The sequence below is a fragment of the Primulina tabacum genome, chromosome 14 (genome assembly GCF_025594145.1).
Source record: "Primulina tabacum isolate GXHZ01 chromosome 14, ASM2559414v2, whole genome shotgun sequence".
NCBI classification, from domain to species: Eukaryota; Viridiplantae; Streptophyta; class Magnoliopsida; order Lamiales; family Gesneriaceae; genus Primulina; species Primulina tabacum.
Genome location: NC_134563.1, coordinates 36,748,219 through 36,774,096, shown reverse-complemented (window position 1 = coordinate 36,774,096; position 25,878 = coordinate 36,748,219). Strand labels below are relative to the sequence as shown.

The 25,878-nt window shown below is 35.2% G+C and overlaps 3 protein-coding genes and 1 long non-coding RNA gene across 9 annotated transcripts; 2 read left to right on the top strand and 2 right to left on the bottom strand.

The window, feature by feature from the left end:
• Positions 1–2,104: 2,104 nt before the first annotated feature.
• Positions 2,105–3,950, top strand: LOC142525489 (uncharacterized). Its single transcript, XM_075629803.1, has 3 exons — positions 2,105–2,545; positions 3,070–3,293; positions 3,613–3,950. Exons 1-3 carry the CDS (start codon positions 2,276–2,278, stop codon positions 3,665–3,667), a joined length of 549 nt encoding a protein of 182 aa, XP_075485918.1. The 5' UTR covers positions 2,105–2,275; the 3' UTR covers positions 3,668–3,950.
• A 1,011-nt stretch (positions 3,951–4,961) lies between these two features.
• LOC142524121 (glucose-6-phosphate isomerase, cytosolic-like) lies at positions 4,962–14,095 on the bottom strand. 2 transcript variants are annotated; one of them, XM_075627888.1, is made up of 25 exons: positions 13,975–14,088; positions 13,357–13,463; positions 12,922–12,972; positions 12,758–12,837; positions 12,544–12,622; positions 12,407–12,454; positions 11,397–11,552; positions 11,219–11,315; positions 11,037–11,079; positions 10,830–10,897; positions 10,624–10,708; positions 10,231–10,279; positions 9,713–9,785; positions 9,578–9,638; positions 9,308–9,374; positions 8,976–9,032; positions 8,837–8,890; positions 8,611–8,739; positions 8,191–8,254; positions 8,028–8,101; positions 7,730–7,783; positions 7,587–7,655; positions 7,420–7,509; positions 7,189–7,296; positions 4,962–5,081 (listed from the first exon to the last, which is right to left on the bottom strand). In XM_075627888.1, exons 3-25 carry the CDS (start codon positions 12,970–12,972, stop codon positions 5,025–5,027), a joined length of 1,713 nt encoding a protein of 570 aa, XP_075484003.1. In that variant the 5' UTR covers positions 13,357–13,463; positions 13,975–14,088; the 3' UTR covers positions 4,962–5,024. The 2 variants fall into 2 exon arrangements, with proteins under 2 accessions (XP_075484003.1, XP_075484002.1); XM_075627887.1 differs by lacking the exon at positions 13,357–13,463 and having other exon boundaries at positions 13,975–14,095.
• Positions 14,096–17,937: 3,842 nt separating this feature from the next.
• On the top strand, positions 17,938–21,992 carry LOC142524460 (uncharacterized). 5 transcript variants are annotated; one of them, XR_012814895.1, is made up of 4 exons: positions 17,938–18,346; positions 18,450–18,530; positions 18,604–20,331; positions 20,375–20,452. It is a non-coding gene; the product is annotated as an uncharacterized LOC142524460 (long non-coding RNA). The 5 variants fall into 5 exon arrangements; XR_012814897.1 differs by lacking the exon at positions 20,375–20,452 and adding an exon at positions 21,670–21,992 and having other exon boundaries at positions 17,939–18,346; positions 18,604–20,288; XR_012814896.1 differs by lacking the exon at positions 20,375–20,452 and adding an exon at positions 21,664–21,992 and having other exon boundaries at positions 17,939–18,346; positions 18,604–20,288.
• A 399-nt stretch (positions 21,993–22,391) lies between these two features.
• Positions 22,392–24,141, bottom strand: LOC142524459 (uncharacterized protein At1g01500-like). Its single transcript, XM_075628465.1, has 2 exons — positions 23,218–24,141; positions 22,392–22,840 (listed from the first exon to the last, which is right to left on the bottom strand). The coding sequence occupies exons 1-2, from the start codon at positions 23,812–23,814 to the stop codon at positions 22,610–22,612; spliced, it is 828 nt and encodes a 275-aa protein (XP_075484580.1). The 5' UTR covers positions 23,815–24,141; the 3' UTR covers positions 22,392–22,609.
• Positions 24,142–25,878: the final 1,737 nt, after the last annotated feature.

The window sequence follows — 25,878 nt, the reverse complement described above, 5'->3', positions numbered from 1 at the left end:
ACTGCCAAAATGTCTCAATAACCCACAATTTTTGGACAAGATAATAACATCACAATTTTGAAATCAAACTGATATTTTCCATTTTATATCAAGAATTCATGATTGAAAATCGATAATATTATATATATAGATATTGAATATAAACTTGTGCGAACTCATTTAGGCTCACCTTTAAATGAGTCGACAAAATTTCAACCTAACTCACTTAAACTGTTTGGCGATGCAGGTCAAACCGAAAGATCACAACGATTTTCATCGTGTTTTATTTAAATAAATTATAATCATAAACCGCAAAAAAATTTCGTTTGCAAAAAAACTATAATTTAAACACATAAATTCTAGCAAACTGTCACTTGAGGACATGAAAAAAATTAATAAGACACCAAAGAAAATTCACAATTTTCAAAAAAACTTTAATTTAAACACATAAATTCTAGCAAACTGTCACTTGAGGACATGAAAAAAATTAATAAGACACCAAAGAAAATTCACAATTCGATAATGAGTTATTTCTAAACTTTAATTAATTTAATTTAATTTATATAATGAAAAGATAAATAAAAAATCTAAATAATTGGATTAAAAATAACATATTATAATGTGAGTATGCATAAAAAAATCAAATACTAATTTACATAATGAAAAGATATCATTAGATAAAAATTAACCAACCAATTTCTGTTGTTCATGGCGAACTTTTGGCAATTAGGGAGGGTGTTAGTCTCCTGTACGAATTGAATTTTAAAGATGTGCAGGTGGCATCTGACTCTCTTTTGGCAGTGCAAGCAGTCACTACCGACATAGAGAACCATAGTTACACTGGAGCTTGTGCAGCAGAGATTATACCCATGTTGAAGCAGCTAGTTGTTTCAGAGACTGTGCATGTTCGTAGAGAGGCTAATAGAGTAACTCATATTATTGCTCATTTTGCTTCTTCTTCCCGTTCATCCTTTGTGTGGGTGAATGGCGAATTTCCTTCTTGATTGAGTAGGCTTGTAATGGATGATCTATAGTAATAAAAATTGCGAGCTTTTTTGTAAAAAAAAAAAAAAGATATCATTATATAAAAATATATTATAATGTGGGTAGACATTAAAAATTTAATAATAATAATCACACATATTTAAAAAATGAATAAGGAGAAAGAAAAGATACAATTAAAATAAGCAATTAATGTAAAGTAATTAATTAATAAGGAGATAAAAGGAAATTAACATGTGAAATGGGATAAATCAACAAATTCAAGGACGATTTAATACTTTAAGGCTACGTTTTGTTGGAAGGATAAAATAAACTAATGATTAGTATGTAAATGATAAAGAAAATGATTGTGGTAGGATTGTAATATATGGTGTAAAATAATATTATGTTTGATAAGATTTTTAAGTGTAGGATAATTTTGAATTTTTTGATGAAAAGACAAAATTGCCCTTTCCCTACGCGGCGGCGGTGACAGCGACAGTCGCGGCAGTGGCCGGAAACGGATGACGGGGGCGGCGGCCGGAAAAATCGGCCGGCGCCGGAAATGGTCGGCGGTCGGCCGGCGGCGGTCGGTGGCGGGAAGTGGTGGTGAGTTTGAATATAAGAGAAGGGTAAAATTGGAAAAATAGGAGGTATTAAGAGTTTGATAAATAATCCTAGGGGGTGAGGATGTATTATTTTAACCTACCTGATATAACCTAATCATTCATAGGAGGAATTGACTTGATTAAATAATCACGTGTACCAAACAGCTGACTAGGCAGGATAAAAAAAATAATCTCGCCTAATCACGCGTACCAAACGCTCCCTAGAAGCAGTCTCAATCCAGTGGTATATTTTAAAGTTCGCACCTCATCCCAAATGATATTAAAATATTATTATTTCATATTTATTTAATTAAATACATAAATATATTTTTTTAATCTAAAAAGTCTTTATGTCTCAGGACACTACACCGTCGGTGGTGGGTTTTTCAAAAATCCTCAAATGGCTATAACAGATATACGACTGTGTATCTCTTGAATACAGCGACTCTTGTTTCAATTTGATTGTTTGAGAGAGTATAAAAATAAAAAAATTATAATAAGAATTAAAATGTACTACCCAGAATACATATCTCCAAATTAATAAATACATGTACTATTTAGGAATCCAGCCACCCAATTTAATTCAATAACCCACTTCAAAAATTCCACCTTTTTCTGCAAGTCTGTCACTTTATTGTGCAAGAAAGCCGAACTGAAACTTTTTTTGGAAGTGTAGCTGATTTTCACCATTAGTCCACCAAATAAAAATGAAAGATGAAGAATCCCAGACTCCGCAATCAACTCCAAGGGGCAGTAGCACGAGTTCAGCTACAAGTTTGAGTTTCAAGAAAGATGGATCAGGTTTTGAGGGACTGTTTGGGAGAGGCAAATACAAGTTATGGGCTTTGGTTGCAATTGTTTTGCTTGCACTTTGGTCCATGTTTACTGGCTCTGTGACTCTGAAATGGTCCGGTGCTGATCTTAAAAGCTCCTCGAATGAATTGGACCCCTCCATCCATGGTGATCTTGATGTTTTGGTACAGCGTTTTATTGTCTTTCTTTTGTTATCATCGTTTGTTTGTTGTTTTTGTTTAAGGTTGGGTTTTTTATTCTATGGGCTTCGTCTATCTCGAATCATTTGCATTATGCAAGTGTAAAGATTAAGTTTTGATAGATCTAATGATTTTGCGCATCTGTAAGTTAGAGATTTTTGCTTTCGTTTGAAGCTTAAATTTGAGGCCAAAATTTTGAGCTCTTTGTTTAGGAATGGATAAGAATCGAGACTTTGAAGTTGAGACTAATAGTTGTTTTTGGGTGGAAGCAACATAATAGTTATGGATTTTAAATTTTTGGTTTGGAATTCTTGTAAGTTGAAGACAACCCATGAATTCCTTGTAGCAGCATAACAGATTTGAAACCAGTCAGTTTCAAATGTTTCATATTCCTCAATAGGTCGATGATTTTACCATATTTATATAGTTCTTGCAACATTTCCTTGATTGTCTTTTGTAATTTTTTGTGATTTGTATTCTGTGGTTTCATGTATTGGAAAATTTTGTAGGATGTGGATGAAAGGGAGAAGATGGTGAGGCAAATGTGGAACGTGTACAAGCACAGTAAGATTGTTAGGCTGCCAAGATTCTGGCGAGACGCATTCGGGGCAGCGTACCACGACTTGACCAGTGAGGTATCCAGTGTGCAGGATACAGCACTCTTGGAGATTGCCAAGTTGTCGTTCCGATCGAGGATGTTATACGAGCCGCCTCCACTTCAATCCAATACTAGGTACCTAAGATCCTGTTCTTTCACATTAACAATTAAAAATGTAAGCACTAGTCAGTTGTTCATCCGAGGCATCCTTCTAAGAAGCTATACCTTCCGCCGTGTCAATTAATAATCGTTTAGGCGGACCACAAAAACTGTAAAACAAAGAAACGTAGTAAACCCGAATCAGCAGGACATTCGTCAGCAGCTTGCTAGTTTTTTAGCATGGTCTTGATTCTTTCATAGTTTTATTGTTAATCTTCAAACGTTTTTCGGAATTCTTAGAACTTTGAAAGATGAATACTAACGCCACGTTCTGGTTCATTCCTACGCTAAACAGGGTATCCAAGAAGGAAGAGGCTTCGAAAATGCAGGTGGGGAAGACAAGAAACTAAGCACTTAGGCAGCAGTTTTCATACATTGAAGTCTCAGTTTTAGTGGTTAAATTTCATGCAGCTGATAAAATTTCTGTCATACGTATTTTGCATCTTAATTGCGAAGCAATTAGATGAATTACATGTTATATTTCCACTTATTATAATTTGAATACCACTTAAGTGCTATAATTTGAATACCACTTAAGTGCTTTATAATTGGGAGAATACCCTGTAATAAGTTATCGATTTCTTATGAGACTCTCAATTTCCTTTTAAATTCATTAGTTTGGGATTTATACTTTTTTTGGCAATCAGGGTTGAGTTCAACCTAAGCCTTACGACATTGTCTTATCTATCCAATGATCCATGTTTATTTGTACATTACATGTGGTGTAAAATTATTTTTTACATGGGCCACGTATACGAAGATGAATGTAGATCATAGGAAACATTTTTATATAATAATATATAGTAGATGAGAAGATGAATGATATATGATATAAGAATGAAAAATCAATATATTTGTATAAAATAATTGTACTTGACGTAATTTTTCTTATAGTAGTTCTAATAACCGGATGAAACAAAAATGTATCAAAATTTTATATTTTATACACCAAGCAATGCTTAAAGTAACATCGTATCAACCTGCAACCAGATTAATTAAGTGCGATGACATGCCGCCTCTTACTAGACGATTTTCGTGTTTATAGTTCAACTAACGTGGAAGAATTCGATAGACGTGGGGGCGGGTGTGATCGACGCCGATTACAGGGGACCGGTTGGGGTGATATTGTTCAATCATTCAGATGTGGATTTTGAAGTGAAGATTGGTGACAGGATTGCGCAGCTGATCATTGAGAAGATCATGGCGCCTGAGGTTGCTGAGGTTGATGATCTTGATTCAACTGTCAGGGGATTTGGAGGGTTTGGATCGACCGGCATTTAACTTTTCGGGGACACGACTAGGTTACCCGAGGAGTTCCTGTAATTGGCGGGACCATTTTGTCGAACATCCCGAGGATATCAGTATTATCATTTTTTGTTCCCCTTTTAAAGATCTCTGCAGGATATATATGTATATATATATTGACATTAAACTGTAATAACATTTTCTTGATGAACGATTCACCCATTTTCACTTAAATTTTGATGCAAGGGGATGAAAATGCAATACCTTGAAAATGAAATACGAAAATGGCCTCCGAGGGAGCATTATTATAAAGAAAACTAGTTTGTGCAAAATCTGCACGATTTTCTGCTTAGAAGGGGCCAAGCACCGTCCCCTTGCGTCTTATTGTTATGAATCAAAAGGAGACGAGATTAGTTTGTTCGCCTGAGTTAAGATTTCCATAAAATTGACATTCCGAGAGAATCATAGATAACTCTTTGGTAGAGCTGTACAATCCTCCTTTGGAGCATCCGAACTTGCCTGCGAAAAGCGAACAACGAGCTCATATAGAACTGTAATATTCTAAATGGGCATATGCAATAAATAATTATGGTCGGTCATCGTAGTGGAATATTTAATGTCTGGAAAAAGTAAAGGTGTCTAACGAGTAACGAGCAATATAATCAGCATGAATTAACTTTATATGAATCTCATATTACTTGTATTTTAAGATATTTACCTACACCGAATTAATAAGAATAGACTAATCATGCTAAATTATGTCAGACAGTGTAGCCAGGACTCTTCTCTCGGTGCTTTTCCCAACACAGAATCACATAAATTTATCCCTACTCCAGGAGTGAGATTTGTGTGAACATTAAGGTGGAAAGTTATTCTAGAAGTGGACTACTAAGGAGAGGGTCTGAAAAAAGATACAAGGCTGGAAGGCCAAGTTATTTTCAGCAGGGGGACATGAAGTGCTTATAAAAGCTGTGGCCCGGGCTAGTGCCACTTATACAATGAACGTCTTCAAACTTCCATTCACTCGTGCAAGTCCTTGCAGCAGATGATAGCAAAATTTTGGTGGAGTTCAAATAAGGAAGGTAAAGGAATTTACTGGATGAAATGGTGTAAGCTTTGTCAATCTAAACTTCATGGAGGATTGGGTTTCCGGGATTTGCAACTTTTTAACCAAGCACTTCTCGCTAAACAGGGCTGACACATTTTGAAATACCCTGATACACTCCTCTCCCGAGTGTTGCGGGCAATTATCCAAATTCCAGTTTTTTATCAGTGCCAATGGGACACGTTGCTTCCTATGTTTGGCGTAGCATTGTTTGGGGGTGTGAACTCCTTGTGCCTCCGAGGCGCATTGGTTCAGGTAGGACAATTCGTATTTTCAAAGATCCATGGTTGCTCCAGCCGCTATCTTTCAAACCTATAACTTCACCCACCCCTTCGATGAAAACATGCAGGTACATGATCTCTTGTTGCCTTCCGGTGATTGGAATTGGACTGTGATTTAACATAACGTACGGCCTATTAATCATGATGAATTGTGCCGTATTCCTCTGGTCATTGGTGACGAACCTGACATTCTTGTTTGGCACTATACATCATCAGGAGAGTACTCAGTTAAGTCTGGGTACCACCTGGCTATGAGGACAGGAGTTGAAGGAAGTGTGGGGACCATGCAGCGCTCTTCCTTTTATTATCGCAAAATGTGGCATCTAATACTTCCTAACAAAGTAAAGATCCATGTTTGGAGAGCCCTTCACGAGGCACTCCCAGCTCGTGTTCTATTAGCCTTACGGTGGGATAAACATTGATGTTCTCTGTCCCAAGTGCTCTCAATCTGTTGTAACTAGTTTCCATGTTTCCTGGCAGTGCAAATGGGTACAAGAGATTTGGAAGACCTCAGCTCTTTGGCCGATTCTATGCTCTTTCAAAAGTAAAACTATTTTTGATCTTTGGAGTTGGTTGGTGTGTGATGCCAATGGGGATGATCTGGGTGTGTTTGCTATGTTGCTCTGGAGTATATGGTTGGTCCGCAACCAATATGTTTTGAGGGAAGACAAATTTCAGCACAACACGTGGTTGCTCGTGAAAACAGCCATTGGAGCGATTTCTTGTTCTGCCAAAAGGATGGGTCTTCTTCTATGCTTCAGCCCCAACCATCTATGTGGTCTGCCCCTCCACGGGTGTGGTAAAAATTAATGTCTATGCGGCCGTAATAGAAGTTCTCACGACATCTTGCTGAAATATATGCAGTACGAGCTGGTGTTTTAACCACCCTTCGATTTCAATGGCCCTCTTGGATTCCAGAATCTGATGCAACAAATGTAGTGAAAGCAATCCATCAAGTCTCGCCACTAGCTCTGGAAGCACCACTGATAAATTTCATCAGACTTTTTTGTTTGCAACGGCCTGGGATTCTCATAAAGCATTGCTACCGAAATGCCTACGAAGTAGCAGACTATCTGGCCTCCCAGGGACTCCAATCCAAAGATGGCATAATCTTGAATGTGTAGATTTTTGTCCATCAGATATTGGGACTTATGTAATTACTTGTATGCCTTGAGCTAATGAAATGTGATTTTCTCAACAAAAAAAATGGTGTGCTTAGGTAAGAGGATGTTTTACATACCTCTAGATATCTCGTAAGCAAGGTTGTAGTACTGAAATTAAAGCCTTCGATCGGTTCACCTTTCTTTCGAGATGCCTGGAACTGCTTTCTAACTTGAGTAGCCAGTGACTGTTAATAAAAGTAGCCACAAAACGAACAGTTTTCCACAGATTACAATATATAAATGGTAAAAACTGGAAAAAAAAAACAAGACAAAACAAAACCAACAAAATACAATCAAGTTCTGCATACTTTTCCCAGTTCCACTCCCCACTGGTCAAAAGAATTGATACCCCACACAAATCCTTCAACAGCAATTCTGTGTTCATAAATCCCCAATAGCTGCATAAAAAAGTGTTACTAAGATTACGCACTGATATATACCTAGCTCCAGACATTTTATGGAACAACAAACTCACCTGTCCAATGTTGTAAGCATTCAGTGAAGGAAGTAGAAGGCTGAGAGAAGGGCGATTCCCAGAGAAAGTCTGCAATCAAGGTGGGGTAACAAACATTAGCGGATGTTATGTTGTCCTACACATTGGAGGCTGCAAGAAAATACCTTGTGAGTTATGAGATGGCGAGGAACATTCTCATTTAACAGCTGTTCTGGGGTCTGGAGTTAAAATTAAGCATATCAGAATGCTGGTATTGAGAAACTTCATTGATGGATAAAAAAATATAAGTAATATGAGAGATAGTAACTACAGACTGGCAATGTCCAAAGAGAAACAAACAATTCAATTTCAGAACATCAAAGGTATATTTCCAGCTTCACATATCTGAAATGTGAACAATTGCCTCAAATAGATAAAAATGGGAATAACTAATATATCACATCACTGCAAAATATTTATTACCTTTCCATATGCGAGTGCATCTGGTTGGGCAAAGAAGTTTGACATGAGCTCATCATGGTTACTAACTGTTTCACCTGCAAAAGCAAGTGTCCAAAATACTATGTTAAACTATTATTATCATTTCCTGATAATGCCAGATGTCGAGCAGATAAAAAGCTGATACCTTTCAGGTAAACAGGCTGTTGACTCTTAACCACACCAATAAAATCACATGGAACAACGCGACCCTGAAAATCCACCAGGGAAATGATGAAATTATAGATACAAGAAAAATCCAAAATCAATTTCAAGTCGAACCAAACTTAACACTGTCCTATGTACATGAGAAGCTGCCTATCACTCTAGTGTGCTAGCAAATGTTGAACACACTATTCGCGAGCATTATACAATTGCATACGCTACAATTGAACACACACTATTCGCGAGCATTATGCAAATGCATACGCTACAATCTATATCCAAAGTCTTGACAGTTATTCCTAGAAATGTACAAGTGACTAGCGGAAAAGCATGATTCCATATGTCCTCTTCCAATCAATATCAGAATGTCATGTCTTGGATTAAGTAATAGAACTTGGTATACCTGGTGAATTAGTTGGTAAAAGCTATGTTGTCCATTTGTTCCTGGTTCACCAAAATCAATTTCACCTGCTTCATATGGAAGGGGCACACCATCAATTGACACCCCTTTCCCATTACTCTCCATACTAACCTGAAAGAAAAATTAACGAAAGCAATGAGCAAGTATCAGAAAAAATAATGACATACAAGCAATACATGAATACAGAAAATACAGTCATGAAACATGCCTGCTGGATATGTGGTGCAAATTTTTCCAGTGCTTGAGAATAAGGCAAAATTGCCTAAAGATAAGGATATACCACCTCAGTCAAGGAAAGCTAGAAATGAGATATTCAAATAAACTTCACAGATAATAAATACACTTACTCTTGCAGGATATCCAAGGAATGAAACATTCCAAACGCTCAATAAGCCTAACAAAACCTGAACAATAATGTGTTAATAAATAAACAAATATATTTGTTTATCCAAAAAGATCGACATACTTTTGAAGAAAATAATTTCGAAGTGAAAACGTGATCAACAAATAAAAAATAAGAGAGTTGCAACGCAATCCCAAGCACTAAAAAAAGATGGGAAAACATCAACTCAGTGCACATTAAGTTTACTAGATCGCGCATTACAATATTTTATGATATTGCTCACAATTGCAAAAGTTAAGCATCAAGACTAAGATTCTCTTAAAAATGGGAACATACAGGTAAGTTTTTCTCGAAGGGAGCTGAACGGAAATGTTGGTCAATGCTCCAAGCTCCCTTCAGAAACCTTCAAGCAAAAAAGAGATATCATTAAAATGCCATACAATGTATGGAAAAACAAATAAATCAAAATAGAATATCCAAGAGCACCAATTCAAAAAAATAATTCCAATTTTCTTAAATTGAATCAAAAAGTCTTATGTGTAAGCTCCAAATAGTTGGTATGAAAGACATAGAACCACGAATCAAGGAAAGATGCATGTTACTGACTTTTCAACCACTGAAAAACCATATTGCAGAGAAAGAGGCAACACTCCAACAGCGCTGCAAACTGCAAGAAATGGTTCAGCGACCAATTAGGTGACACTCGAAGCAACTTTTTGCACCAAAGTCAGACACATGTACCACTATAACGTCCTCCCACCCAATCCCAGAATGCAAAAGCATTATTTGGGTCGATGCCGAATTTTTCAACAAGCTGCATTGAAAAAAGAGGGAAAATATGATTGATGATGCGTTAAATACGTGAGACACGACAGAGTTTCACAATAAGAACTTTTTTCAATTTCAGTCACAATTTTGGGAGAATGGAATAATTATTTTTGTGTTATTCCAATACATTTGCTGCATAATAGGTCATATTTATAATTTCAAATGAACTAAAAGTAGCCTGTGAGGAGGTGAATATCCAATTCATAACCCAGACAAATTGTCAATCAGAAAACTTTTAGACAAGTGCGAACACTTTATTTTTCAGAAATGATTCACAGGAATATTATAAAAAAACTATGGGTTCAAGACAACAATAAAAAAGAACAAAAAATCATAAACCCAGATTTATATAGGACATGTAGTTAGTAGTCTAGTACAAATGCTGCAAAAATCACTGGAAAAGGAGAGAGAGCTAGGGAAAAAAATCTCACAGTTAGGTTGGTACTGACAGCAATCATATGCTTTGCCACTGCTTGTGGCCTAGAAAATACAAATAAAAAGTTAAATGTGTAATGTTCATGTACATATATAAGCTAAAATTATTGAAAGAGACTATCTTAAGAACAATAAGCTCAAATCTCATGTAAAATTATCATAGAGACAAGACTGTTTCATAAATATCTCATACAAGTGATGGCTGCCTAAAAGTCACAAAAAAATTGCAAGCCAGTTAATATTCCATTGTGTTGCATGCTGTTTTACTCTTAAGAAAATGCTATCACGTGAATGATTGCAATCATCTAAATACACGCAGCTGAGACAGATTTTTAATTTATCTTGTTAGGCATAAAGCTTGAATAGACATAGCATTAATTTTTTCTCACCCCAATGCAGTTGTGATCCACTCTCTCAGAGTTCGAGCATTCAACATGGTCTCAGCCGTGGTGAAAGTCTTTGAGACCACAACAACTGCAATGCATCACAAAATAAGAAAAAGGTAACAGAAGTGCTTGGAACTTTAAACCCTTTCACAAACCACTCGTTTGTGAGCTTTATATTGACAATCATATAAAATACAAAGTATTTATACCTAAAGTTGTTTCAGGGTTCAAGCCTGCTATATTTCGTACGATGTCAATTGGATCAACATTTGCGAGGCTTCACAGGAAAAGCAAAAAATAGTAAGAGAAATAAGCAGAAGCGGATCGACATTGCAAACTCTAAAGCAGGAGCTAAAATTAACTCGACGAAATCTATGTCACAAGGCCTAATCACTGAGCAATATAGATATGCTTACAAGCGCAGCTGGCGGCCTCTTGCAAATTCAGCAGCTTCAGGATCTGAAAGTTGCCAAGATTATGCCAAATGTCAGCCGTGCTGTTAGTTGCAAATATACACAAAATTGCAGACAATTTATTTTTGGAAAAAAAAGAACAAAATGTATGAATAAGTGAAAAGCACATCTTTTTTGTCATAAACCTGTTTGAAGTGCAGTATGCACAAACAGTGGTCCGAGGAAACTGCCTCCAATCCCAATTGCTATGACATCTTTCAATACTTTCCCTGTGGCTCCAACCTACCAAAGTTCGCAAATTAGCTAAATCAAAGCATGAAGACAATGAACATTGATTAAGATGTATTTGAGGTTAAGACTTACCCAGGCCCCACTGCGAATTGCCTCAGAGAAGCCCTTGATCTTATCAAGGACTTTCCAAACATCTGGGACAACGTTCTTACCATCACTATTTATAACTGCATCTCGGGGAGCACGAAGTGCTATGTGAAGAACAGATCTATTCTCAGTGCTGTTTATCTGAGAACCCAACAAAGGAAAATGCATGAATTGACTATATTTGTTTTAGTGCAATGGTCCAAAGTTTTTGAGCATTGGAATATTATGCACCAAAATATGCCATAACTTTAGACATCAATTATTAAGATTTTTCAACAAGCTTAAATCTGGCAAATCATAAGGTGAAATTTTAAGTGCTTTCTTGGTCTTCTTGATTGATTAAAGGGACAACTGTCAGAAACCTGCCATGGGGTCGTATAATTATTTTTTCTTAGTTACTCAAACAAATTATGGCTCTTTCTTATTTAGGGCTCTTTGATATTGAAGAGTATCAAATACTTTATCATTCTAAAACTACTGAAATAATAAAGTTTTTTTCCCTATTTCAATAATATAACAAAAATACAAAGCTAATAGTATTATTCCTGTCAGATCATCCAAACTAGTCCTCCTGTGCACGCTCTGCATGCACGAACAGTCAGTTTTATTGTATAAATTACTCTTTGGCAAAAGATTAGAAATCAAATTTTAAAAATTGGGAATCGCTTTTGTATGCTATTGACTATTTAGTAATTAGGAGGCCATGTCCCAGTTCCATTAAGATTCAATTCAGTCAGCTTGGGTGTAAGTCCTTTTCCTTTTTGTGGGCCATTAGTAAGTGTATATGGAGGTCATACCATCAGACCAATGTCTCTGATGGGCGCAAATATACAAATAGAGATACGTAATATCACGACATATAGCTATTCGAGCAGCATTGGGAAGTTTTCCAGAACGAGGCTTCAGCCACCCACTGACACAATAAAAACCAAGTTGGAGAAGTTCTGGAGAAACAAAAATACACAAACATATACAGGAAATAATCATCAACTCACAAGATCTCCATTGAACATCCGGTTGATCTTTTCTTTCAAATGTGCTGCCTACATCACCACAATAGGTATTACTAAACAAGATTAAATTTTATAATTATATAATATCCACAAAACAGCATGATTCACTTCTAACACACCTCAGCTAAGTTGTAGAGCTTCTTCAGGGTGTCAAGAGTGGCGCATTGCCTCGAGTAATCCAACAAAATCCCATCAAAACTGTTAGAAGAAATATAATATCAACACAGATAAGTAAGCAAAGCCTGACATTTCAGTTTAACCTTCCAAACAAGAACACGGGAAAAAAATCAATTGAACAAAGTCGGTTGAGTGAAAGGAACTACACAGTCGTACACTGTCATCATGGACTGGCATCTCTCAACATCGTTCATCAATTCCCGCAAATGAGTCTTCTCAATGTCGTGAACATGGGCCTGGAAACACAATTTAGGCAGCATCAAGACAAACCATCAAAAACACTTTATACAGAATGCTAAAATGTGAAAACCTGACTTTACCTTCAAATCCTTCCACGGATCAGTTCCGCATATTAAAGCTGACAAAGCCATCTATAAATATGCAAACAGAATTCTTCACATTTCATATTTGAAAAGAACATACCAAAAGCTATGTTATAATGATGCCAAATAAACCTTAAAGTATATGAACACTGAAAGAAAATTATCACTAATCCGAGTTGGAGTCAATAAGAGGAATAAAAAGTCAATCAACTTGGCAGTTGTGATTGGATAAGCCTTGGAAGTCATTGACTGACTAAGAGGGTTAGTGGTTACATCAGTAACACACACATATTACTATGAGTGGCAGCCCTCGGTGAAAGCAATGACACAACCCAACGTAATGAGTGCTTTAGAGTTGAATGAAAAGAACCAGAGAGGCCAGAAAGTGAGAAAAATTCAAGAGAGATCTTTCTTGAGTGAAGAAGAGAGTACTGAGTGAATTTGCTGTGCAGAATTGTACTGTTTTTCTGGAACTCTTGTTGATCAATGAAATGTTTCCCATGGATGTGCTCATCTTTTTGGGCAGAACCACGTATTTCCTTCATGGTATGTATTGTTTGATTAAATTCCAGAACAAAGTGTAGAAATCATTCAAGATTCATTAGTCCACAGTCATCAGTAATCATCGAATACTTCATTGTATCCAGTTAGGCCATTGTTTAACAACAAACACATAATTCCAAACCAAACCACAAGCCCGTGTCTCCAATTGGTTTCCTTTTTAGTCCTCGGGTCTATCTAGCATACACCACTTTCCTAATTCTTTCTTCTGTTAACTTTAACAGTCTTTACGATTAAACGCATGACACGAATCGCCAATTCATTATCTATACATCATTCGTATCTGATCGACTGCAATCGATTCACTTCCGGTCATTTTATTGTTTAGCATTGAGTTCAGATTCACAATAAAAAATGCAAAAAAATAGCATGATTCGTGCATAAAAACTTCATTGCTGGAACAAAACTACAAACTTATCGAATCAACCAAAGATAACAGAAGATTAATTTGCCGAACATGTAATGAGAAATTTTTGAAGAAGAATATACCTGAAAGGTGGTGTAGAAATGGGATGAGCTTGGGTCGGAAGTGAAGAGAGGGTCGAAGAATCGGACCGATTTATGAATAATTTTGTCGTTGGGATGTCACATGGCACGCTTGAAAAATGAGAGAATAAAAATTTGAGAGGCACGTATTCGGGGCATATATTATGCTCGAATCGGATCTAATAATTCGGATCTTTTTGGCCGGCTCCTTTGTAAAAGCAACGGCTGAGATTGATGGGTGCCAAAAAACAGAACCGCTGGACGACAATGGAAGTCGATCCATTCACGTAATAAGTTTAAATTTGTTTGGCCCCAGCCCCTAGCTGGAGTGGAATACACCACAGCATGTGAGGCATTAGATATGAATTCAAGGTTTCTATTGTACCAAAACTAAACAATTAATTTAAAATTTTTTGCCTATTATTTATTTTTCAATACGGAAATACGTTGTTGAAATTTTGGATATTGATACAATCCAGCAGGTTAAAATGATATAGACAATGATAACAATGCATTCAAATATTTAAATCGTATATAATTCAATTATCATATTTAGTCATTTTTCAATCGAAAATATTATTATGTCCAACAAATTTTTTTTGAATATTTCTCACCATCAAAATTCAAACACATAAATATATCCGATTTGAATATTTCTTTTATGACAATAATTTTCAAAACTCGATTTCTACTAGGCTGCGTAGACTTGTCATGCCACTTATAAATTACTTAAATATTGGGAGGTTCGTATATTTTTTCTGAAATCTTTTGATGTTTACTGTGTATTCGAAATAAATTTTTTTATTTAAATAAATATCCCTAAAATTCATTGTTGCAGCATACCCGGCTGAGAGTAGCCAATATGTAGCATATATATATATATATATATATATATATATATATATATATATATATATATATAATATGACGATATACATTTACTGTGCATAACTATGTTAACAACGTGGATAATACTCATTTATTGGATTTATATGCGGTGCTCACATAGATGTACTGTAAGGACCGTGTATCATATTATCGTAAATCTTATGTGATTATCGATAATTCATGAATTTGATATGTGATTATACATTTGATGTATATTATGACAATGAAATTGAGAAATGAATATTGAATATGATTTGACGTTGTAAGAGCTCGAGTGGAGAGGCCGGACGCCAACTTAGTACAAACAAAAATAATTGTACAGAACGTGTGGCGCCCGGGCGGTAGAAAATGACCGCCCGAGCGCCAGGGTATGTGACATTTATGTTCGGGCAGAACAAGCCGCGCCCGAGCGGTAATTTGTGACCGCCCGAGCGCGGTGCACTTGTTAGCTGGGGGCAGAATGTCTTGCTCTCGGGCGCGAGAATTCTACCGCTCGAGCGCCGAAGCGGTGATGATAAGAATGAGTTTTCTTCTTCTTTTCTTTCATTCTAACCGTAGGTTCGAGAGAGAAAACGAGAGAACTCGATTTTCTTCCGTCCAAATCAACTTCGAAACGCTGTCTAAACGCGAAACAAATTATATATTTGTAATTCTCGCGTCGAGGGCTTCTGACTGAGGTAATTTTCTTCTAGTTCCAGCAGCTCTAAATATCAAAGTGCTGGAATAGCATGTATTTGAAGTTGAATTTCCTATATATAGTAGAATAACCGACAAGAAATTTATATTCGAAGTCGGAATTGAATTATGATATGAATTTGATTTGATATGAATTTTTGAAGTTTCAAATGATATTTGAAACTCATATTAATGATTTTGGAGTATGTTATTGATTGGAATGAGTATGTTATTGATGTAGATAAAGTGTAATATCAATATCTTCATGCTACATCAACTGGAAACGAAGAATTGAGGTATGTTGCGATCGGGTAACATACGACAAGTATCTGTATTATATGATATATGTCGGATTGATTTGATTGATTGGAATGAGATTATGTGCCTATATGCCTTATTTGTTGATTGATGTGGCATACATGACATTGAGATTGAGATATCGATGTATAAAATAAATGTTTTCTTAACACACATCATTTTATGCATACATCGATACATGACATGCACGTTGAGCTATGATCCTTGGATACCCTGATATGATTTGATTGGACTCCGGGGTTTGTGAACACAATCGCTATGCCAGTATTATATGACCCGTAAAGCATAGACAATTGTGGCCCCATATGATTGGATATGAGATTTCGGATTTGATGGCACTTTGCCGACGCTATCATACGAGTATCCCATATTGGCCGATGTGCCAACTCGATCATTGATTTGATAGCGATTCGATTGATTCTGACATGTGCTCAGTGGATGGGCATTTGACCTGATACCTCCACGACATACATGCATTGCATACCATATATCATTGTTTAGATACTTGTGGTATATATGATTGGTTGTTCCATACGGAGCTTTGCTCACCCCCAAGGGGGGATGTTGTTGTCTTTGTGTGTGGACAATGGCAGGTACTCCAGGATATCAGGAGACCGGATAGGGTACTTCTGGAGGGAGCCACAGCTTGGGCTGAGGTTTATGTTTATATCTTGTTCCCAGTACATATATATATATATATATATATATATATATATATATATATATACATATATGTATCTATATACCGGGGCATGTCCCGAGGATATGAGTTGTTTGTATATGATTAGTTTTGATTACGTGTGGGCGTGTTTATGACGTGCGATGAAATACTATTTTTAGTATTCAAATAAAATAATTTGGGCTCATTGTAAAGAAATTTTAAACTCGCTTTTCGCTGTAATTAATTTAACCCTAATCAGATTGCATTGTAATAACGATTAGGAGCTAAGGGCCCTACATGTATACAATGAGTATGTATCGTATCAAAATTATATATATTAGTAATTTTTTCTTATGATACGTGTGCGTATATACATATTAAAGTTTGTTTGAAAAAATTGATATTATATTAACATTGAAATTTTTTTATAGTTTTGTATAATCAGTATGGTATGGTGTCCACCAACGTCATATTTATCATACGTTTACTATTGAGGTGATATTAATATATTGAATGTATATTTTTTTATATGTTTCATTACATCTAATATGTGAGTGTCATCACTTCGAATGAGCATGATAGACGAACATCGTATCAAAAATTATTTTATATGTTTTGGATGGAGAATGCTATCATCTAAAAATTCAAAATTATAAATAAAGATAAAAATATATTTTACATAGATATAATAGATATAAATGAAATACAAATTTTATAAAACAGATTTTTAATTAAATGAAATAGAAATAAAAAAATATATCATGACACAAAATTAGTTATCATTAGCTTCTCAAACTTTAACAATGTAACATATATGACATAAGAGTATATCTCTTTTGAGATGGTCTCACAAATCTTTATCTGTGAGACTGGATCAATCCTACCGATATTCACAATAAAAAGTAATAACTTTAGCATAAAAAGTAATTCTTTTTCATGGATGACCCAAATAATAGATTCGTCTCACAATATACGACTGATTGTGAGACCGTCTCACACGAGTTTTAGCCATGATATAAATATTTTTGAAAAATATTATGTCTCATTTTTGTTTGTCGTTTGATGATTATTTATTAATTACAAAAATACCATATATATTTTTTTTCATTTGATGGATATTTATTTATAAAAAAGAACTCTTTTGTATTTTTAATTTTTTTTGTTTTTTGTTACCCAAAAATAACACTTGTATATAAGTTATAGGTTGAATAATAATATTAGATAATGATAAAATCAGAGTGGACAACCACGGAAAATATTAATTTAATTAAAAACTCTTGAAAGTTGAAGCACGAAGCACACGTTTCTCCCGAATCCCGATTATTTCAAACGAGCACATCCTTATCTTTTTCCAAATTGGGATCCAATCACAACCGTCGATTATTCCGTTGGATCATCTGCGCACCCCAATAAATAATAACCCTAATATCTCACATCCTCTATTTCCAGCTACCGCCATAAGGCGTGTCTGGCTCCCCTTTTTTTTCTCAGATCTTCTCTTTGTTGTTTCTTCTTTTCCAAAATTTTTCGCAGATTCCGTCAGATCGTGCGACGATCTACGTTTTGATTATGACCTTGCAGTTGATTGCCTTGCTGTTGATTTTCGGCGATTCAACCCGCCGGACAATCAGAGCTCCTTATTAGTTAGACCAGGCTATCTTCTCCGGTGCAGCTCACGCTTAGATGGTCCGAACCACATGTTTTGTAGCGGGGAAGTCCAACGATGGGGATCAACCGGAACCGGCCTCCTGTCAATCTATCATCGATTCAATTGTTGATGGGGATAGCCGATAATCGGGTAGATCTGCTATGGAATCAGGCTGATGTATTAAGGTGACTTGTAAATCTGTTTGACGTAGATATGTATTATTATGACTATTTTATCTTTGAAAATTAAGTTCGTAGTTCTTCACTCATATGAACGGGTGCTCTATAGGTTTGTTGATGGCGTGCAGAGATTCATGCTTCATCCGCATGGGGCGAATTTCAATCGATGATCTCGTTGATATAAGAGCTTGTATTTCGTAATTTTTAATTAATTTTCCAGATCATGTGTCTAGCTACTTATTATTATTTTTGTTTCATCGTAGCCACTGAAGCGGTGTTTGTTCGTTAACCAGAGTTTTTTGTGGTGATCGCCGATTTCGTGTGCTTACAAAATCATTAGCTTCGTCAACTATGGTTTCTCATCTGGAATGAACCTAGAGCCAACGCGGCTGCGGCCATGCTGAAGGGAACACAAGCTCTTGACGGTTTGAGTAACGTGTTATCATCAATTAATTGTCATTTATATTAATGTTTCAATAATTGTGAGCCTAGTAGCGGTGAGGATGTATATCTATCTATGTAAAAAAAAGTGCGAAAGATGACTTGTGGTGGTTGTCCAATGACCTTTGCCATGATGGGTGCGCTCGCATGGCAGGTCGCCAAATTCAATAAATAAGTTATTTTTGGTTTCGAGGGGAGATGGTACGGGATTTTACCCGGATCTTCCCTCGCGTGTGGTGTCGTCTTTTCATTTTTTTTCGTGTTTTCGTCCTTTGGTTTAGTTTTACCCTCAGTAGCCGAATTTCCAGCAATCAATCCGATCAGTTTGGTTTTGAATGGTTTGTCGATAAAAGCGACCGACCGATTAATATAATATTACAATCCATTCGAGGCCAAACTGAAATAAACTGAGCAAGCTTGTCAACACCTGGACTGCCATCGGAAATAATAAAGGTACAAATTAGATCCATGTTTCTTTGTTGAAGATACCGGAGTTCGAAATGGTTTTAAAAATTTGCTAGCTCACCTCATTAAAATATTTACATTTGTTCTCGAACTGCATTAAAATATTTATATATGTTCTCGATCGTCATTTGTCAACAAATTTTTGCTAAGATTTGTAAAGAATGCATACATTCGCAACTGTAAGTGCATGCCAGTAATTTAATTAGCTATGATCTTGTGTCACTCGAAGGCTTGTATATACCTTTAAAAAGTGAATCGAAAAACTGAAATTCGAGCACCATGCACGGATTGATGATTGTGTTGTTTCAACAGGAGATGAACTGTACTTTTTACGTATATTTTATCCGAGTTTATCTGACGTACGAAATTTTGAAGTACTGTGGTTTTTCTTTCTACATTTTGTTCCAAGTGCCTACGACCATAGCAAAACCATCAACTAGTCTTTCACATTCGGGTTGTAGTCCTACTTAGTGTTACCCGTTGTAATTTGAGTTATCCGTGATTGGTATTTGTCGGAAGATCGTATGTAGAAAAGAAGGCGTCGGGAATTGTTGAAATGAGCATTTGTATACATGGGCAATCTTACTCGCGTTTATCCTACCGAGGAGTAAAGCTACTCTACTGATGAGTGTGCAACTGATCCATGGCGTGGTGTTACTGCATAATGGATAGAGAGGAATGCCTGCAAAGTGGCAAGAAGAGCGGCTTGCTGGACTGTTGCTTATGAGAATGCATAATGTTCATGGAGGTGATGATGCTGTCATTAACATTATGAAGTGGAATGTTTCTTTTGTTGACTTACGCTGTGCCAATCTTTGTAATTTAGCGCAAGTGTGATTTCTTAATCAATGGCCCATGCAACTTCGTTCTGGGTTGAGTGGTACGTCAACGTCTTTGGGTTATTATAACATCACGATTGGGAAGATTGCTTAATCAATTGCCCATGGAACTACATCCTGGGTTGAGTTGTACATCGCTGTTTATGGGCTATTATAACATCACTATGGTAGCTCAATGCTCTGGCCTACTGCTAATATACACGGTATCATCTTTATGATTAAAGACTTTTCTGTTTATATTTTTATGTACAAACTGTCTTGAAGCGCGTGTTAGAGTCGTCATGCTGAGGTAGTTTGATATGCTTTACGAAGAAAAGCTTCTGTTTGAATGTGGCGAATATATGATCAAAGTTGGGTTGGTCTTGTTTCTCTTTTCTCCATTTTTTTCTCAATTCAGCTTATATATACAGATTAGCTCCTATTTTATGTTCATGGAGTAGAAAATTATTATGGTTCTGCCTTTATGGTTAATCGGACCTTTCACCAGATGAGAAGATAGTGTGCTACTGGATGGAAATGCCTCGTCCCGGCCACCATCTCTTGGATTATGGTCTTTTACTGAAATTCACGATGTTAATTAGTTATTGTATGCCCATTGCTTATATTTACTGTTGTGCATCTTTTTCTCTGTGCTAAACTAACCGGATGTGAGCATCAAATGGTATGTATGTTATGAACTAGAAGAAAGGGGAAAAAAAGTGAACTGTGGCTTGTTGATATTTAAAATTGTGTGCAACGGTGAAATATTTACACTGGGTATCTTGTCTCGTTCGGGGTCATGATATTAGGATATTAGTGGTGTAAATGAAACGTGATGTACTTGGGAGTACAACGGAGGTTTTTGTTTATATCCTACCAGTTATAGAATTTTTTTCAATGAGAAATAGACATCATTTTATGCTTCAAAGATTTGTCAATGGGAATTAGTTAACATCATTTTAGGCTTCAAAGATCTATCAAGAGGACAATGGTTATTGATGATGATCAACGCTTGTGAAGGATCCATAGCTCAAACTTGGAAGAGCGAGAGGATGGTGGTTCGAATCCGCCTGGATCCCTGAAAAAGTTATTAATTTTGATTGAACTGGTAAATGATTTAAGCAGTTCTTGGAAGAATAGAGAATTTGGAAAATGTGTCGAACTTGCAATGTTTTAAATAAATAATTAATTAAAGCAAAAACAACGAGGTAACAAGTTTTTTTATGGGGTCTAGAGGAATTTAGGAAAGGTGTATTTTTTTAACCCCTATCAAACTTACTTGAGAAGGTATTTTTCATATTAAGTTAATTTTTTTTTTAATAATTGCCAAGGTTTATTTTACAAATTTTTCCATTGAGGGTCTTACGTTTACGTCAAGAGAGAGACACTTCTCACCCTTCGAGTAGCTTGAAAATATCTGTTCTGGTTGGCCGACATCTTAACTGAGTTGGCATTTTCAGTATCTTAAATTTTTTATTTATTTGTATCCCTAGTAAAGTATTGGCAAATAAAAGTTGAAATTTCATTCTTCGCACATTTAATAATTATTATATTATAATAATTATAATATAATAATTATTTTTCTATTAACCCACGCAGGAGCAGACCTTGGAGGCGGATGGTGCATCCCATTCATTTGGAAAGTAATATCTGCGAAATTTATTTAAAATGAGACACTATCATATATGTAAATGAGTCTCTCTCATGGATTTGTATTTATATTTTTGTGCATCACACTCCATATATTTCCTATGCTGCAATTTTTTTGGGCAAGGGCGTAAGGACCGTGAATAAATAGGCATAAAAATTGTGAATTAAGAAGGGAAAAAAAACTCGAGAATGAGACAGTTGAGATGGAGCGGTGTGATCTGTACTTTTTGTATTATATAATGTATTATTCATTTTTATTCGATTGATATCATTTAATATGTCTTCTAGTAATCATCAAGATTCGTTTACTCTTTAGCGATGATTACAAATTACATCTCTCAAGGCATCAACATGGAGATAATTGTAATTTGCAAAATGCGTTCGTACGAATACCCACACACAATTTATTCTCAAAAATATATATCCATGCGTGTGTTATATCGTCAGAATGATTTTTTTAAAAAAAACAGCGTGAAAATATTTCGATAACACAAATCATATTGTCTCTTTTTCGAGTTGATAAAATAGATCAGTACTTGATTTAAAGTTTGATATTTTTTATCAATATATTTTCAAACGATTTTTTCATATTTATTTTGTGTAATAAGATCTGTAGATTATTGTGTTAACCAGAATGTGCGATATCGTCGGTGATTTCCTCGTAAAAAAAATAATACTAACACAATCACCTTTTTATATAAATGTTGACTGTGCGCAAACAGTTCAAACATGGAGGCGCCAGCATATTTGTATGTAGGTATGCTGCAGAGGAAGGAAAGCTTGCTTTTCAAGAAACAACGTTGAACTGCGAACTTTTCAATTTAAAACCACCATCGCAGCATAAAATTTCCCACGGCGGTGAGACAAATATGAGATTTCGAAGCGATGACGCAAGCTAAAAAAATCCTCTTTTAAGGGTTCGGGTGGTGGTTTGGTAGGTCCGAACCAACAACCCGATACTGACTCCAACACCAAGGCAAATGCTGAGGCCTAATCCAACTCCCACACGAACCCCAGCGTTGAACCAAGAAAGCTCCCAATCTTCGGCCTCTTTATTTTCCATTGGACTCCAGCACAAGTAAAAGTCTTCTTCACTAACTGGTTTGTAATTTCTGCAATCTGAAATCTGAAAAATGCAAACATTAGATGTTTACTATTCATATGATCCTAAAGGGATTTTGAAAAGACCATAATTACAAGAGCAATAACAATGTTGGATACGAAGGCACAAAAACTTAAATTGGGAGTAACTTTACGAATCGGGCCAAATATGCTAAGAATTTAAGGCTCCGAAATGATATATTCGAGCTCGATTCGAACACCGAAAAATTTAAATTTTTTTGTTCCATTTTGGTTCAAAAACAAATATTAGAAAGACGAGAAATCCATTTATTTAATATATGGATACGGCAGTTAAATATGAATATGATACCAAGCCAGAATAATACATGAAACTAAATCTTGCAAGAGTATGGTGCCACAAAGATTATTAAGGTAAACTACCTGCGGAATGGTATTCAACACACCAAATTTTCCATGTCTTTTGCGGTTAAGTTGCAAGGTTTTGGTCAATATCATGGGAGATCCCGAAAAACAACCAGCCACATAAACTTCAAGTGCAGGTGTAGTGTATCCGGAATCCTTACATTGTCTCTCCGTCAATAATGCGTCACCGGAGCTGATTACCGATTCACAATTCATGCTCCAATTATTGGAGCCATTTGAACTCCACAAATCCAAAACACCCGTGATCAAAAGGTTATCTTTATCGAGTACTTCAAATTTCACTCTATCAGTTAACGTAATACTGTCTGTGCTCACAAACGTGACCTCCTCAGATTTCTTGTCCACTCGATCCCGTCGAAGAATGCAAGAGTTTACCTCCCATTCTGTTGAACAACCTGCTCCATTTACCTTAAGAATTGTGTCTTGACTTAGAGGGATCAGGTTGAGTGTGAGATATTCTGGGGTCGTGCCATCAACAATAAACTTGCTGATTCTGACGTAGAACACTCTTATGTGCAAAGGATGAGTGGGAGTATGTAGGACTGTGTCACTCATTTTACCATTGCTATTCGGTTCATAGTAACAATTTCCCATATCTCAGTAGCTTATTTTGCATCAGAGCCCAAGAAAAATGAAAAATAGAAAAATAATTTTTGGGCCAACGAAAAACTAAATCACACCTGTTTTGTAGAACAATTTCCCATATACGACGAGGTTGAATGGTGTCTTTGTAATCAAAATGAAAGTTGATTTAGCTTCGGAGAATTTAAAGAAAACGGCTAACTTTTGGGATTCTAATCCCATCATCAAAATAGTCTGTAGTTTTAGTTCTTTGGGATGTGAACAAGAACTTGAAGCCGCCAAATCCAACGGCGGGAGACCATGAGTTTGGTTTTGTGGCCTGTGTGGTCGGAGCCCACGTTTTGTGTAAACTGTGGTCTATATTTAATGCATCAATAAATATCCAAAAAGATTATCAATTTGAGATGGATTATCATTTGTATCTTCTGCGAAAGAATGTCAGCCAAACACCTTTCAATTGGTTTAACCAATAAGTATTTGATCTTCATTTAATTTAATAAATAATTTAGTTCATGGCTATTTTTATTTGAAATTCGTTTGGAGATAAGGACGAGATTGAGAAAATAAACAAAAGCTTAGAGAATTTTTTTTTAAGACGAGATTGAGAAAATAAAATTATAACAAAAGCTTAGAGAATTTTTTTTTTTTAAAAAAAAACAACAGAAAAGAATCTCCTACGTAATTTAAAACATTGTATATTTAAATTTTAAGCATAAAATCAACTTATAAGCTTTATAACAAAGTTTTCTAAGTGTTCCAAAGTTTATAAGCTCTGAAGAAGTATGTGGTAAAAAAAATGTTAAAATGAATTGTTTGATAATTTGTCAATTGTTTATATTTGGAAAAAAACATTTTGATTACTTTACCTTATTTATCGACATTTTATTTTAGTGTTTTAAAATATAAAAATATCCCACAAATTATATTATTTTCTAAAGATATCCTCTCAAAATTCAGTAACACAAATCCAGAAAATATCCAAAAATATTTATTTGCGTTATTTCCATAATATTCTTTTATGCTTGGAATTATGATTATAAAAATATATTATGCTATCGAAAATATCAATATTTTTTAGATCTATTGCTTTATTTTATCAAATTTTTTAAAAGATTGTTTCTAAAAAAAGACTTTTCTGCCAATAAATTTCTAAAATATCTTATACTATAGATTTAGTCAAACAATCTTAGTAATCTTAGTAATTTATAGAATTTATATGTGCATATCCAATCTTCATATTAGCTATATAATTGAATTTTGAATATTATTTGTGTGCTTATTGAATATCGTAATTTTTCCTTTATCGTGGCAATCAAAACAGTATAATAAAAGAAATTTCACGTCCCAATACAAGAAAATTAAAGTAAGATAAGAAAGAAAAAAAAATATGTATATTTAATATTCTCAAAAGTTCTCCCTTTTTATCATCGATTGACTTTCTTATATTCCGTTCAAAAATATTGCCCAAGAAGTTACTTTATAATTTTAGGTGTATTTGCAATAAAAGTTTGTAAGTAAATATTTGTCTCACAATTGACTCGTGAGACCGTCTTCTATGAATTTTTGTATTTTATAAAATTTAAGAGAGAATATCAATTTTAAGACCATATATAGTCTACCCAAAACTTTTGAGCATAAAATGGAGAAAAGGCAGACATTATCAAGAAACTTATGTCATATATCTACTAGCATGAAGAATCAAGGAAAAAAAAAAAGCAAAAATATAAGCTACTTCTCAAGTTGTGCTAAAATGGAAATTCAAATATTTCAAAATAGGAAATGAGATGCCACAATATAACCTCATTTATATGTTGATAATAAACCCTCAAATAACATAGAATGATATAGGTATCACAATTCTTTGTTAAGATTCCACCAAAGTCGTGGAAGTCTTTATCAAATTAATCAAGCATATTTAATTAGCCACGGGACGAATAAGATATTTGAGTTACAAAATTATTTTTGAACCATCTTTTTCCGGATAATATTCAAATAATATTCTCACCAAAAAGCTCATGACGATGTTCCAAGTTTAAGACATATCTCGAGTACGAGATTCAATTATAACATATCACT